The sequence below is a fragment of the Podarcis pityusensis genome (genome assembly GCF_964106645.2).
Source record: "Podarcis pityusensis genome assembly, chromosome: 15".
Lineage (NCBI taxonomy): Eukaryota > Metazoa > Chordata > Lepidosauria > Squamata > Lacertidae > Podarcis > Podarcis pityusensis.
Window position 1 is genome coordinate 34,618,728 of NC_138040.1, and position 16,469 is coordinate 34,635,196.

Consider the following 16,469-nt stretch of genomic DNA (forward strand, 5'->3'; position numbering starts at 1 on the left):
ACCGTACTTTTCCATGTATAAGACTGTAAAGTTGTGGGTGAACATATCAGACGACACAGCGATTCTTCAAACAGCTCTTGTTTATTCACAGGCCAGAACAGAACTGAACTGAAGGGTTCAGCCAACGTGCTTATATAGAGTTCCACTACAACGCAACAGTAACAACTTTCTGTAACTATCCAATCACTGAACGTCACTTTCAATTCCTTATTTGCATATGTGGACCTGAGTGAAAACTATCTACAGTATCCCCCTGCTGGCCCAGGATGAGAACTTCAGTACATAACAAAGACAAGGTTTTTCTACTTAAAAAATAATGTTTAACAATGGAGCTTGTCTTATACATGGGCAGTGCATGGGGGGGGGACTAGTGATTGGTTGCAGCCACGAGCTGCAGCTTCTCAGCAGCGATTGGGTGGGTGATTGTTGGCTGCCTGAAGGGCTGCTTTGGATTGGCTGCTCCTGCGTTAATTGGGTAGTTGATGGTTTGCTGCAGCAATGGCTGCTGTGGATTGGCTGCTGCTGCGGCAATTGGGCGTTTGTCTTCCTGCATTCAGGTTAACGATTTTCTGCATTCCGCCCCCCCAAAAAAGCTGAACAACCTTGGGCAATCCCCCCAAAAAAGCTCAATAACTCTGGGCCATCTCCCCCCATTTTCTTCAATTTGAGTCCCCCCAAATACACAGGGGCGTGTTATACACACAAAAATACGGTAAGCTTTGGAGTGGAGGGCAAAACAATAGCGATGCTTCATCTGCCTGATTCAGAAGGAAGAGGTGGGGGAAGTTCAGGAGCTGCTCTGTGTTCCCTAGAGCAGTGATAAATCAAGTTATATAAGTCTGGAACCTTTAACAGTCTTGAGGCCAGAGCTCTTTAGGTGGTAAACGTATATTCGCAAAATGTGAGAACTGCAGTCCTGTCGCCCCACACATTTTCTTGAGTGCAAACCCTGGATGTCTGCCACAAAGCGCTGTCCTTAGAGCACCACTGCGTTAGAGACAAAATTAATCCATCCTACAGAGATTTCTAGACACCCTGGTATGTGGTGTGGTAGTTAGAGTATCAGATATGGGCTGGAAAGGGGTATCCAGGTTCTAAATCTTAGCTCAGCCATAAAGCTCCCTGATTTACCTTGGACCAGTCCCACACACAAGCATAGCCTAGTCTGCCTCAGAGGATAACATGGTGGGTAGAGAACTCTGTTTGTTGCATTGAGTTCTTTGCAGGAAAGGCAAAGGTTTGTTTTTTAAGACATCTATAAACTCCACCTAAATAGTAGACCTCCTTGGTCCATGAGACTCTGTTGGACCAATCTTTATTGAATTTTGTTTATTTTATGTATTTATAAACTACTACACAGCCCAAAGTGCCTGAAGACAAAAGTGAGATGAAGTACAAAAAATAAATAAATATGCAAGCTCTAAAAACAAAACTATTTCTACAGATGGTGTTTTTGCCATATGGCAAAAAACAAAAGCAACAAGCACTTTTTGTTTAGAGACACTTTTTTTTAATTGCTTAAAATAAAAAAATCTGACACCTGTTTTATCTACCACAGCTGTCTGTTTACATTATATAGTCTCTGTTTTTACATTGTATTTTATAATATTAAAATATTGCATTGTAGTTATGTGAATTGTTGTTAGCTGTTAGCAGTGGTGCGTAAGCACTGGAAGATGATATACGAATGTTTGTATGAATGAATCCACTGCAGGAGTTGCTGGAAGGAGCCATGCAAGGCATCATCCAACCATTTTAGGGACCACTAAGGATTTGGGACATGGGACATGGGTGGCGCTGTGGGTTAGACCATAGAGCCTAGGACTTGCCGATCGGAAGGTCGGCAGTTCGAATCCCTGCGACGGGGTGAGGTACCATTGCTCGGTCCCTGCTCCTGCCAACTTAGCAGTTCGAAAGCACATCAAAGTCAAGTAGATAAATAGGTACCAGCGGGAAGGTAAACGGCATTTCCGTGCGCTGCTCTGGTTCGCCAGAAGCGGCTTAGTCATGCTGGCCACATGACCCGGAAGCTGTACGCTGGCTCCCTCGGCCAATAAAGCGAGATGAGCGTCACAACCCCAGAGTCAGCCACGACTGGACCTAATGGTCAGGGGTCCCTTTACCTTTACGTTTAAGGATTTGTGTAAGGTTTACTCCCTAGCCTCTTCTTCCAATATCCCTGCTCAGAGTTTTCCTTCCCAGGTTGACGAGCCACACCTGCCCCTAAAAGTGGCATGACACCTGCTTTAAATGTGTAGCGCAATGAGACCCAAAAGTCTTGTAGCACCTTCTCTGCCCTCTGCCCTGTGCTCCATTGTATGTCTGGTCTGATCTCATGTCTATGCAGAATTCTGCTGCCCAAGCTGTCCAAGTCTTGTTGCTCCTGCTCCTCCTTAAATCCCCAGGCTGACTTTTCTCCTCTCTGGACCAGCTTTTCCAGCCTTTCCCTTGCTCTCCCCTTCCTTTTTTGTTTCTGTCTCCTGATAAACCTCTATCTCGCTGGCCTTCCTTCTTCCAACCCTGCCTCCTCCTCCTCCTTCTTTGGTGATCATACGTAGCCAAGTTAGATTGGCTTCCATGAACAGGGTCTTAACAGTGAGTCCATAAGTGACTGTGGAGGCCAGTTCTGGATCCACGCATCCTTCCACAGTGGGGACACAGGTTTCTGGGCAGGAGTTGATCACGGTGAATGTTTGCCAAGCATGCCTTCCTCTTAGACATTTCTCCCTTTCGTCCCGATTTCGAGCATCTTCAAAATCCATGACACCTTTGGTAAAGGCTGTTCTCTGATTGGAGCACTCCCAGGCCAGTGTTTCCCAGTTATCAGTGTTTATACTACATTTTTAAAGATGCCTTGAGAGAGTCTTTAAACCTCTTTTAGTTGACCACCAGCATTACGCTTTCCATTTTTATAGTTCGGAATAGAGTAGTTGCTTTGGAAGATGATAATCAGGCATCCAGACAACATGACGAGGTTGATGTTGAAGAATCATTGCTTTGACACTGGTAATCTTTGAAACTTCCCGTACACTGGCATTAGTTCACCTGCCTTCCCAAGTGATGCATAAAATTTTTCAGAGGCTCCATTGATGGAATCTTCTGAGGAGTTGGGGATGGCATTTATAAGTGGTCCATGTTTCACAAGAATACAGTAAGCTTGGTAGTACAATAGCTTTGTAAACAAGCATTTTGGATTCCCTCTGAATGTCCTGGTCCTCAAACACTCCGCACTTCAAGCAAAATTTAACAATTCCAAAATACAGGTGTGCTTTCACTTTCACAAGATTGAATATACTGCCTTCGGCTGGTTGATTTCAAAAAATTCCACTGGAAAAACGGTTATGTCCCTGTGGAGATGGCAGTATTGAGTCAGTGGCTCATGTGCTTCTGGCTGCACTCTTTATAAAGATTTGAGGAGTGAGGTTATTAACCCTCTACTATTGTCCAGCCATTGCTACCGTGTCCTTACTTTTAGAAGATCAAGATGATCAGGTGACAGCAAAAACTGCAAAATTTTTAGCAGGGGCAATTAGAATAAGATGTAATATTTGATTGTTGCTATAAACCCCCAAAATATATTTTTTTACCTCTATCTTCTGTACATCTTATTTTATTGCTATGGCTAGTGGCTGATGCAAATAAAGATTCCATCTATCTGATCTCTGCGCTTTAATCGGGAGAAAAGCTGCGTTCGCAAAGCTCACCGACCCTCAGCTCTCGAAGGTCTCCCGCGCGCTCGGAGGATGTCTGTGGCGCTCTTCCCAAGTTCAAGTGCAAGGCTGAAGTGCGCCTTTAAGGGGCAGGAGCGCGCGGGGGCCAGCCTACTAGAGGGAGGAGGAGGAAGCTGCTGTAGGTTTGCGCTCTTTGAGCCGGCGTCTCACTTTCGCGTCCTCGCAGCGCTTGCCGGGGCGGCCATGTGGGTGTACGCGCTCGTGGGCGCGCTCCTCCTCCTGGGCATTTGGAGAGCTCTGGGCACCCGAAGCGCCTCTTCCAACCCTTTCCGGGCAGATTCCAGGCGGCCGCCCGCGCCTCTGGTGACCGACAAAGATGCGCGCAGAAAGGTCCTCAAGCAAGGTAGCCACCGGCCAGCCTCAGCTAGCCAGCCCCGGCCGGCGTGGGGCGCTGCCAGGCTGGCAAAGGGAGCTGCTGGGTGGGGGGGTCAAGTGGCGCGTGAACGATGCCCAGTGGTGGTGGGCAGCGCGGGAGTTCTGAACTGCACTCGCCGTGCCAGCCTATGCATGTTTACTCCAGAGTAAAGTCCGCGTTTACTCTCGCGTAATTCGTGCAGGCTAAGAGAAGGACTCCTGCTGGTTTCTGTTGCTTAGTGCCCTGTTGAGTTCAGTTCTTGCTTTGTGTGCCAAAGTTCATCAATCTGGGCATTCCAGGAAAAAGATCTGGGTTAGAGGTGCAAAAAATCCTTCTCCACTGCCCCCTGGCACTTACTGGGCTCTGACTAGTGCAGACTTCTCCCCTTGCACAGGCGTAGCCAGGAATTTTTGTCACGGGGGGGGGGTCAGGCCTTTTGATTGGGGGGGCGGAGAGAGAACCTCAGTTAGCTATGTATTTTTATTGATTTTTGTCACGGGGGGGGGCAGCTTTCCCTCCCTGCCCCCGCTTGGCTGCCCCCGCATCCCTGTGTCTCACTTTGACCTTAAGTGCCCAACACTTTTTCCCACAAGCATCCCCCTTCACTCCTCTTATCATCTGACACCCTTCCTTAAATCCTTAGACTGACATCCTGTCTTGTCTCAAATCCCACACGTTTCCAGTCCCTACAGGTCACAGGCCTCCCTTGGCCAGCTTTACATGAGCTCCTGGACCTTTTCTCTCCCAGTTTGTCAGCACCCCCCACTTTCCAAATGTTTCCTGGCCTTCCAAGCGTGCCAGGGACTCTCCCAGATTACCACCATGGTGTTCAGGTACGACTTCAGGAGTGGGAGCACTCTGGAGCCGTCCTTTAGGGTGGAGGAAGTAGCAGCATCCCTGCTAGTGCCTTCAATAGCCAACCTCCAAACCTCTGCAGCACTTCAGGGATTAAAATGGTGGGTGGTCCTGCTCCCCTCCTCCTTGCCATTTCCACAGCTTTCATCATTCAGAGCACCACCAAACACGGAGGCCCAATTTGGCCAGGCTCCCCTGCCTTGCAGTCAATGTCATCATTTCCTGCTGGTGCCGGTGGCCAAGGTCCTGTGCTTATACAACCATCACCCCAGTCAGCCGATTGCTGAACTCTTGCCCAACCCTGTTCATACCACAAAGGAGAATGATATCAGACTGCTGCCAGGTGATTGACAAATGGATAGCCCTGCCTAGCTGTCCATAATCCCTGGGGTTTGGGGGAGGTCAGGCTCTTGCCTGCTCTCTGAATCTGGTCCTTCTCCTGCCCTGTTCCATGCCCTCCAGTTTAAGAGAACTAATCACATTGACCCCAGAGTTCAGTCTACTGTCAGTTTGTTTCACTGAGGCAAAAAAAATGCACACCAAGCATGAAACATCCCATGCATTCAGTGAGCACAAAGAGAGAGACAGAGAGCTTTTAATGAAAGTGTTTTAATGCTGTGCTGTTTTTATTGTAATTATCTGTATGTTTTTAATAGAGTTTTATTTTTAGCTCTATGAAAATTTTATTGTATTTCATTATTGAGGGGTTTTTCCTATGCTTTCAGCTGTTCTTATTTTTATCTGTATGCTGCCTTGTGTCCCTGTCAGGGGAAAAGGAGGGATATAATTAAATTTGTAATTATAATATACATTTTACACATATTTAAATATGCATGTTGAGCTCTTTCATGCCATGAGGGACCCTGGTTGGCCTCGTGTGGAAGATATGTAGGGCCCTTTTCATGGTTGCCAAATGACACAGCCAGCAGATGTGTGTCTAGTCCGTATGTCGGCATCAGGCGCCAACTCCAAGCCCCACTTATCTGGCCCTCAGAACTCTCCCCTGTCCTTGCTTTGCGCCTCAAGGGATTTTGCCTTGCTGGAATATGTCCTGGGAGTCTTAGAATGCTTCTTGCTTGTTCTGGGTGGAGGGTGGAGAAAGGGAGGAGGAAATGTGGCCCTCAGGCTGAAAAATGTTCTCCACCCTTGGATTAGTGTGATGTAGAAATCAGAAGAAATGGAGGCAGTGAGAGATTTTACTTTCTTGGGCTCCATGATCACTGCAGATGGTGACAGCAGTCACAAAATTAAAAGACGCCTTCTTCTTGGGAGGAAAGCAATGACAAACCTAGACAGCATCTTAAAAAGCAGAGACATCACCTTACCAACAAAGGTCCGTATAGTAAAAGCTATGGTTTTCCCAGTAGTGATGTATGGAAGTGAAAGCTGGACCATCAAGAAGGCTGATCGCCAAAGAATTGATGCTTTTGAATTATGGTGCTGGAGGAGACTCTTGAGAGTCCCATGGACTGCAAGAAGATCAAACCTATCCATTCTGAAGGAAATCAGCCCTGAGTGCTCACTGGAAGGACAGATCCTGAAGCTGAGGCTCCAATACTTTGGCCACCTCATGAGAAGAGAAGACTCCCTGGTAAAGACCCTGATGTTGGGAAAGATGGAGGGCACAAGGAGAAGAGGACGACAGACAAGATAGTTGGACAGTGTTCTCAAAGCTACCAGCATGAGTTTGACCAAACTGCAGGAGGCAGTGGAAGACAGGAGTACCTGGCATGCTCTGGTCCATGGGGTCACGAAGAGTCGGACACGACTAAACAACAACAAGAAATCAGAAATCAATGGCTGTGTAGTTCTCTCCCAAACAGTGGACTAGCTACCATTCTTAAGCAGCTGCCTAAACAGGAATGAGGAAGGTTTTATATAATCTGGTTAAATTAACTGCAGCTAGTGCCTTGTAAAACAGACATGATGTGCGGCAGGTGGTTTTTACCTTTCGGTTGTCACTTCAAATTAATGGAAATACAGCCAGCAGGCAAGGCGTATGGAACTCAGATATGGATCAATCATGCATATATAAAAGCTAAACGCTGCTTTACCAGAGTTATCGGTTCTCACCCTTTCTCAGCTGATCCATAAGGCCTTCGCCTAAGTCAAGATCGGTGACAAAATTACGAGGTCCTCGGTGCCTTTCTTTTTAAGATAATTTTGTACATTGTACAACTTTCAGGAGGGGGGAATCTTGCAAGATTTCCAGCTCATCTGGGGTATTTTTACCTTTGAAACAAATCTTTTTTTAAAAAAATGTGAACAATAGGAAGCTGTCATGGGCAGAATCAGACCAGTGCTATATCTAGTTAAGTACAGTCGTACCTCGGAAGTCGAACAGAATCCATTTCGGAAGTCCTTTCAACTTCCGAAACATTCAGCTTCCAAAGCACAGCTTCTGATTTTTTTATGGTTTCTTCACTGCCTCCAAGCTGTTTGCAAACGCCTGCTGCATCTGCAACAGTTACCTGAGCAGGGTCTCTTCTGCTACAGCATAGGAACTAGCCTATCTACAATGATGCCGTAGGGAACAGGAGTTGTTCATGCCTTTTGTTTCTCTTTCCTCTCCAGGCTTCTCCAAGGACAAAGTTCCTGGCAGTCTGGATGCCATTGTCATTGGAAGCGGCTATGGGGGCCTGGCGGCGGCCGTGATGCTCTCTAAAGCTGGGAAGCGCGTGCTGGTCTTGGAGCAGCATGGGAAGGCAGGGGGCTGCTGCCATACCTTCAACGAGAAAGGTTTCGAGTTTGACGTGGGTAAGGTGACCTAGTCAGGCTGGGCATGGGCCAGAGCAGTTATATATATATCCTTGGACTTGTAATGAGGACTAAATCTTGCTTGTATTCCCAGTACGTTTCTGAGCACAATTCAAAGTGTTGGTGCTGACCTTTAAAGCCCTAAACGGCCTCAGTCCAGTATACCTGAAGGAGCATCTCCACCCCCATCATTCAGACACTGAGGTCCAGCTCCGAGGGTCTTCTGGCGGTTCCCTCCCTGCGAGAAGTGAGGTTACAGGGAACCAGGCAGGGCCTTCTCGGTAGTGGCGCCCTCCCATCAGATGTCAAGGAAATAAACAACTATCTGACATTTAGAAAACATCTGAAGGCAGCTCTGTTTAGGGAAGTTTTTAATGATTGATGTTTTATTGTGTTTTAATATTCTGTTGGGAGCCGCCCAGAGTGGCTGGGGAAACCCAGCCAGATGGCAGGGTATAAATAAATTATTATTATTATTATTATTATTATTAGCATTGGCTTTATATGACCTCTGAATGGAACTAGTATACTGCATTTTGCACCAGTTGGCTTTCCCAAATCATCTTCAAGGACGGCCCCATGTACAATGCATTGCAGCAGTCAAATCAGGAGCTTACCAGAGCTTGGAGTACAGTAGGACTGGCTTTGGGTCTTGGTTCAGAAACTGCAGCTAGCGCAGAATACTTTGACTTGCGGGGGCATCTTCCCAGCAACAGGTAAAAACAGCACTGAATGCTCTGCAATGGCTTCCAGTGTGCCACTGACCCATATTGAAAGAGCTTGTTTTGACATATAAGGCAGCTCAGGACCCAGATACCTGAAAGACCTCCTCCTTGATATACCGCCCTAGGCTTTGAGGCCTTTGACGGTTGCCCTTCTCACAGTGCTGTATGAGAGGGAATTCTCAGTAGTGGCACCCCAACTCCGCCCTTCCTTCACAGAAGTAGCAGCACCATCACTTAATGGAGTTTCAAAACAAAGTAAAAATACAGCTCTTCACCCAAAAGTGCTGTGCCTCAGTTGGATGATATGGTTGCACTGCTAATATATTTTCTATTTTTACCGATAATATGTTAGCAATGTAACTATAGCATCCAGTTTAAATGTTTTAAGGTGCATTCTGTGATTTGAATGAAACATTGCTTTATTATACGTTAACGCTGTTCCTTGTTGTGGAATCGTGCAGAAAATGAAAACGCTGTCATAAATAATTTAAATTTTTAAAAATGAGAGCATTAAAACTAAAGCAGGCCTTGCATGATATCTAGCACAGGGCTGGGTACCTCAGGTCTGGAGGGCCAAATATGGCCCTCGGAGCCTTCTCCAGACCATGTGTTCCTCACTGACCCTGCTTCACACCCCAAATGTTTTTGTTTGGCTGGAAGAGTTGGAAGAGACCCTGAGGATCATCTAGTCCAGGGGTCAGCAACCTAAGGCCCATGGGCCGGGAGCAACCCATGGAGGTTGTTTGACCGACCCACAAGCCACCCCTGAACCAAGCTGACCACTTGCGTGCTGCGCTAAACCAGCGCAGCGCGGCACAGGGACTCGCTTCTGCGGCGCCGGAAATCATGTCTGCGCAGACGCCGGAAATCTCAGGCACGCACACGATCTAGCCCATGGAGGGATCTCCGCAGGGCCAATCCAGCTCAGGCAAGATAAACCTTGCTGACCCATACTAGTTGAACCCCCTGCAATGCAGGAATTCGCAGCCGTCCCATGCAAACCTGCAACCTTGGCTTTATCAGTGCCGTGCTCTAACCAGCTGAGCTATCCAGGCATATGTATGCTTGAACTCGGACAATAAGTAACCAAACAACCCCCTGTGTTGCAAAGAGAACGTCAGCAATGTCTAGGAAACACAATGATCATGTACATACGCAATAGACAATCTTTTATAGAATTCCTTCAAACCATAACAAGTACAAAATGAAATCTTTAGTCTCAAAGTCTCTGAAAATCTTTAAATGAAGCAAGGTATCAGACTTTGTGTGATGAAAGACAAGCTGTGAAGCTTTGTGTATTCAGTAAATATGATGTCCAACACTGAACAGTGATTCCGGATATTGACTACTGTTTCGTAGAATTCTTCATCAGCGTGGTGGGAGGATATAGAATTTCTTCATAAACCCATCTTATTTTGAATGAATGTATGTAAATGAAAATATCAAATGCTGTGGAACAGTGCTCATGTAGTAATGTAGTCATTACTACATGATATTTTGCTGGTATTTTATTAAGCTGGTTTATTTTATTTATTTAACAAAATGTATATGCCATAAAATCTCTTAGTTTAGAGAAATATCTCATCCAAATACCATGTTCCAGTTTAGTATACCCTTCCCAGATCCTAAAATTTAGGAGCTAATCTGTTGGTATTGTTCTTTCTCTATAACACTTCGTGGGTTTTCTTCCAGGAATCCATTACATAGGGCAAATGCAAGAGAATTCTTCCCAGCGCATGATTATTGACCAACTCACAGATGGGCAGCTCCAATGGGCCCAGATGGACTCTCCCTTTGATACGGTTATTCTGGGAGATCCTGACAACTGCAAGAGGTATTACCTATACAGTGGGAAGAAGAAATATACCGAAGGCCTAAAGAAACAATTTCCTGGTGAAGAAGCTAATATTGATAGATTTGTGACACTTATAAAGGTAAGCCTTTTAAAAGTGGTTCTGGTGAAAGGCCTCTTAAACTGGCTATCGAGTCTTAATTGGTTTACATTAATAAGGTTTTTTTTAACCAAAAAAACCCAGTTTAAATGTACATACTATATAGTTAATTAAATCTATCCTTTATTAGGCATAGCAAACCACACATTATCAGACACCGTATACAAATTGTGCAAAATACGAGCTCAACATAACAAGGTTTGTCCCAGTAAGATCTTTAACTCCAGGAAAAAAACCAATTTGCATAAATAATACAATACAACATTACCAATCAATTAAGAACCACTAGATCTCTTTATAATGGCCCGGTCTTTCTACATGGACAGCACTAAAAAATTCAGCCACTATTAAAGTAATTTGATCATTCCTGTCCGAGAGCAGGTCCTGAACCACTGGTAGCATAGAATTGAGCCTATTGTGTTGTAAGGCCTCTAATAATTTTCTTCTGGCATAAATGCCAAAATCACAAGAAAAGAAAATGTGCTCCAAAATATCAGGTTCCTGTTTACTACATTTGCAGAGACGCTCTGATTCTGGGAGAGCTAAATATCTTCCTCTTACTATCTTCGAGGGAAACATTAAATCTGGCTAACATAAACAGCCTGCACAATTCATGATTCTTCAGATTTGTCGTGTATCCCTTTTGAAAATCTCTACACAAAGGGAGATTGAAATAGAGAGGAGAGCAAGTGCTCTGCTTTGCAACCTCGAGAGTGGAGAGAACACTTTTTTTCTGTAAGATTCTTCCTGATAATTTCCCAAATATCTTTGGGGTCAGAATTTTCAAAGTCAGTTAGATTAAGCCCTATCGAGTTCAATTTTCTCCTACAAATCAATGATAAATTGTAATTACATTATATACTATATAAATGTAGTACATTTCTTCCAAGTTGCTCAAGGCAGTGCACATACGGTTCTTCCCTCCCCATTTTATCCTCAGAACAACCCTGTTTGGTAGGCTGAGCTGAGAGACAGTGAGTGTACCTAAAATCACCCAGTAAGCTTCATGTGCTTTGCAGTTTTGCTCTCCAGCTACTTCCTTGTGCTTAGCAGAACAAAATGCTAAAATTCTCAGTCCTTGTGCTTGTAACACTGATGTCGTCATCTTTTAAATTTTGTTCAGTTTTTTAACAATTTAACAGTGTGTAACGCTTATACATTCTCGATCTAGATAACACAGAAACAAATAAGAAACATTTCTGATGGAAATATTATATAATAGTACAGTGGTACTTCAGTTTTCAAATGTACAGTCATACCTCGGGTTAAATATGCTTCTAGTTGAGCGCGTTCGAGTTGCGCTCCTCGGCAACCCGGAAGTAACGGAGCGCATTACTTCCGGGTTTCGCCGCTTGCGCATGTGCAGACGCTCAAAATGACGTCATGCGCAGAAGCGGCGAAAAGTGATGCGCACGTGTGCAGACATGCCATCGCTAGTTATGTTTACCTCTAGATGTGAACGGGGCTCCGGAATGGATCCCGTTCGTATCTAGAGGTACTACTGTAATCCATTCCGGAAGACCGTTCGAGTTCTGAAACGTTCAAAAACCAAAAACTCAGCAGCTGGCAGCTAGACCTCAGAATCTTGCACTCAGCAGAAGCCCTGTGGCATGTTAGACATCCAAGGCGTCTTTGTATTGGCAATAAGTTATATGAAATCAAAATACGGAATAGACGGGAGGTTGGGTCTTTAGTGTTAAGACCAATTTATATCTTATTGTTTGATAAGAAAATTCTGTGTCTATTGCTATTTCTGTGTGTACCGTATTTTTCGCTCTATAAGACGCACTTTTTCCCCTTCAAAAATTAAGAGGAAATGTGTGTGCGTCTTATGGAGCGAATGCAGGCTCCTTGGCTTCAGCGATAGCAACGCGAAGCCTCCTAAGTGCAGAGGGAGAGCTCCCCCTGCGCTCCGGAGGCTTAGTGTTGCTTTCGCTGAAGCCCCTGGAGCGCAGCGCGAACTCCCACTGTGCTCCGGGGGCTTCAGGCGGCTATCCGCAAGCCTTCGGAGCGCAGTAGGAGTTCCCGCTGCGCTCTGAAGGCTTGCGGATAGCCGTCTGGAGAGCGAGAGGGGTCGGTGCACACCGATCCCTCTTGCTCTCCAGGCTTTGCTTCGCTGGAGAGGCGCTGCACAGTTTTCCCTCTCTGCGCAGCGCCCCTTAGGGAAGCAGGAGGAGAAATGGAAGGGCTCCGTTTCTCCTGCCGCTTCACTGAAGGGGCGCTGAGCAGAGAGGGGGAGAATTTTTTTTCCTGTTCTCCACCTCCTATGGTTCGGTGCGTCCTATAGAGCGAAAAATACGGTAATTTGGTGTTTGTGTTTTCTCTTTTTTCTTTTCTTGCTGTATCAATATTTTTTTTTTTAAAGGCATCTTTATAAACTGAAGCATTTACTCTGTGTTTACAGTGTTCGTAAACCGAAATGTTCGTCAACGGAGACGTTCAAAAACCGAGGTGCCACTGTATAGCTATTTAGTTAACATCAAGAAAAGAAAACCAAAAAGAGAGAAAGCAGGGAAGGAAGAGCAGGGAAGGGGAAAAACAAGAAGAGAGATGAAGGATCTGTTTGTTGAAAATCAGACAACATTTCTTATGTATGTTCATTAGCATTAAGATGGAGGTCTTCTGCTGCCTCTGAGATTTGTGCCTCACTGTTTTTCCTTCTTTCTCTGCCCCTCCACCTTGCAGAAAACTGCCAGAGGGAGCACCCACATGGGGATTCTGAAAATGCTCCCGATGCCCTTGGTCTGGTTTGTGAACCGCACTGGCCTGCTGGCCTGGATCTCTCCTTTCTTTAGAATGTCAGTCAGAAGCCTTTCGGAAGTGGTGGCTGAGTTGACAACAAATGCAGACCTGAGAGCAGTCTTCAGTTATATCTTCCCTACCTACGGTAAGCGATACCCTCCCCTGCCATCTGAAAGGAGCATACGTTACATAAGGACAGTCCCTTTGCCCTTTCTAAGGAGGCATAAAGGAGCCTTTCCTAGTTTCATCTGGTTGATTAAACTTATAACTTTGGTAATAGAGACAGGGGGACGCAGGTGGCGCTGTGGGTTAAACCACAGAGCCTAGGACTTGCCGATCAGAAGGTTGGCGGTTTGAATCCCTGCGACGAGGTGAGCTCCCATTGCTCGGTCCCTGCTCCTGCCAACCTAGCAGTTCGAAAGCACGTCAAAGTGCAAGTAGATACATAGGTACCGCTTCAGCGGGAAGGTAAACGGTGTTTCCATGTGCTGCTCTGGTTCACCAGAAGCAGCTTAGTCATGCTGGCCACATGACCTGGAAGCTGTACGCCGGCTCCCTCGGCCAATAAAGCGAGATGAGTGCCACAACCCCAGAGTCGGTCACAACTGGACCTAATGGTCAGGGGTCCCTTTACCTTTTAATGGAGACAGGAGGCTACTCATCTGAGAGAGTAAAAGTGGCATGATCCTGACTATTATGTGGGATACAGTCATCAAAGGTTCTCAGGCAGGGTGGAAGGAGAAAGAACTTGCCCATGTGAAGACCACCTGGTGGAAACCCTCACACATATGGTTCTTAATTGTAAACTATATGCTGATCTCCGTCAGCAATTTCTAGATCAACTCTGCATCCCCAAATGGAAACCAGAGTTGGAGGTCATACATTTTCTATTACTGGGGAATGATCAGGAGCTCACCAAGTTAGTGGCTAAATATCTCTATTTGGTTTTTTGCCGTCGAAATACACTGCAGACGTCTGATCTCCCTGGAGACCTAGAGATGTGACAATAGACTGCTCTGCCTCCTTTCTTTTAGCAAATGTTTTGTGCCACTGGGGAAGTGGTAATTCTGTATTGATTTGGTTTGGATGTTTGGATGTGATGCCAATAAAAGGTTTGAAGATGATGATAAAGGAGCCTCTTCTGTGTGTGGGTGGAACTAGACAATGAAGAGAATATCAACACGGCAGCTGCTGATATCAAGAGTCTAGGGTCTCCTCCTTGCCCTTGTACCATCCAGTAAAAATCAAAAGTATTACTTGTCGTTGTGTTGAGTTTCCCTGGGCCTACAAATGACAGCCTATGAAGTGTAGAAGAGGGGGAGAAGCTTAGCATGATAACCTCCTGTCATATGTTGAAACTGACCCTATGTCACCAGCAGAGATGGAACAAAGAGACACAAGACTGCTGCTTTCAGTGGCAGCCGTGTGTAATGAACATGGGAAGCTAGTTCATCAAGCTCAGTATTGTCTCACTGTTGGTGCCTCTCCAAGATCTCAAGCAAAGGTCTTTGACTTCACCTTCTGTCTGATCCTTACTTTAACCAGGGTGCAGGCTGGGGGTTAAACTTAGGACCTTCTGCATGCATGCAAAGCATGTGCTCTGTCAATCCACTCTTGATAGATTCAAAGAACCACTGGATTTAGCTTACACAGGATGAGATGAATGGAAAACAGTTTATTCTGGGAGATCCTGACAACTGCAGGTTTGATTGTTTGGTTGCAACTGTTTGTTTGTTTGTTTGTTTGTTTGTTTGTTTGTTTGTTTGATTGCAACTGTTTGATTTAGCAGACAGGATGAGACGAAATGGATTATAAAAATGTTCATGCAAGTTACTTGCAGTTTATTGCTGAGATGGAATAGTAACCAGCTTAAGACCTTGACATATGCAAAGATGAGCAAAACATTGTGATTAATGGAATCTACGAAGAGCACAGTAGCTGTTGAAGCCATAACATGCTTGGTTTCATTTTGAGAAAGATGCTGATAGGAATTAAGTTTCTGATATGAGACCTCTTCTGGCATTCAGAGTATATATATATGTGCGGGAAAGCTGTGTGCAAAGAATTTTTTTTCACCTTTTGTTTACACAGTTTCAGTTCTTTTGCTTTGTCTTACAGGGGTGATTCCTGCAGAGTGCAGCTTCCCTTTGCATGCCATCCTTGTCGATCACTTTTTGGAAGGTGCCTGGTACCCTCAGGGAGGTTCCAGTGAAATCGCATTTCACTCCATCCCCATCATTGAACGCGCCGGAGGGGCTGTCCTCACCAAAGCACCTGTGCAGAGCATCTTGGTGAACTCGCAAGGAACAGCCTGTGGTGAGTTGCGGACTGGATAGAGCTCTCTGTAAGAGTCGTCATGATATGTGGCTAAGTCAAGCTCCTGGTTCAAATATAGACTCTGCCATGAATTAGCTCAATTATCTCAGGTAAGCTTCTCAGCCTTGTACCCTCCCCATTTCCGACATGAGGATAATACTGATCTGTCCTACAAGGTTATTATTGTAAGGATTATAACAAGGTGATATTATAATATGAATGCTAATGTGCTATATAAATATGCGTTTAAGTCTTAATAATGTTATCTGTTCTCTCCAAGCGCTTGGCATAGATAGACCCACTTTGCAAGAAACACTAAGCCCCATATTCCTCCAATGCAGAGCTGTTTCTCTTCTGCTGCAGTTCAGCTTCCAACAACAACAACAAATTATTCATCTCGCGGTGTGATATGGTGAAATTTTACGTAATTAATTGCAAAATTAATTTCGTATGGATTGCGTTATTCCACACCATTTATTTTAGTGCCAAGAAAACTCAGTAAATGGGGAAAGGGGAAGAGGAGACTCTTAGCTTCCTAAGAACTAAGGGGATAAAGGATCCTGCCAAAGCTCTTCCCACCCACATTAAACTTCCTTAAAGACATATAAGCGGCTTACCTGCTTAAACCCTCCCTTTTAATTACACTGACCCTCCCGTGCTGGTGGAAATAATATCTGTATTTTTTATAAATATCCTCCAGCGTGCAATACATCTACAAAATATGGCTGATAACATGACTTGCAACATTGAGGGCCAGCCCCCAAAAAAACCTTTTTAAAAAGTACCTCGTTACCCATCAGTTTCTAGCTTCTACCTAGAAATGGTCATTTGTTGAGACTTCCCTGCAACCAGCAGAAAATGATTCCTCCTTTTTTCTTGCTTAGAGAAATCTAAAAGAAATGTTTTATGGACTATATACACTTTTGCCTCTTTCAGGTGTAAGCGTAAAGCAAGGTCAAGAACTTGTTAATGTTTATGCTCCTGTTGTGATTTCTGATGCTGGCATCTTTAACACCTATGAGCAGCTCCTGCCAAA

The 16,469-nt window shown here is 45.1% G+C and overlaps 1 protein-coding gene across 1 annotated transcript in view; it reads left to right on the top strand.

Annotated features, from left to right (window-relative positions):
• Nucleotides 1–3,864: 3,864 nt before the first annotated feature.
• Nucleotides 3,865–16,469, top strand: part of LOC308463769 (all-trans-retinol 13,14-reductase-like) — a 24,292-nt gene continuing 11,687 nt past the window's right edge. Inside the window, exons 1-6 of the mRNA XM_080982458.1 lie at nucleotides 3,865–4,074; nucleotides 7,516–7,698; nucleotides 10,116–10,357; nucleotides 13,061–13,262; nucleotides 15,236–15,433; nucleotides 16,370–16,469. The exon at nucleotides 16,370–16,469 is cut by the window's right edge and continues 20 nt beyond it. Of these exons, the coding sequence (XP_080838584.1) occupies nucleotides 3,915–4,074; nucleotides 7,516–7,698; nucleotides 10,116–10,357; nucleotides 13,061–13,262; nucleotides 15,236–15,433; nucleotides 16,370–16,469 (1,085 nt within the window). The 5' untranslated portion in view covers nucleotides 3,865–3,914. The remainder of the gene's footprint in view (nucleotides 4,075–7,515; nucleotides 7,699–10,115; nucleotides 10,358–13,060; nucleotides 13,263–15,235; nucleotides 15,434–16,369) is intronic.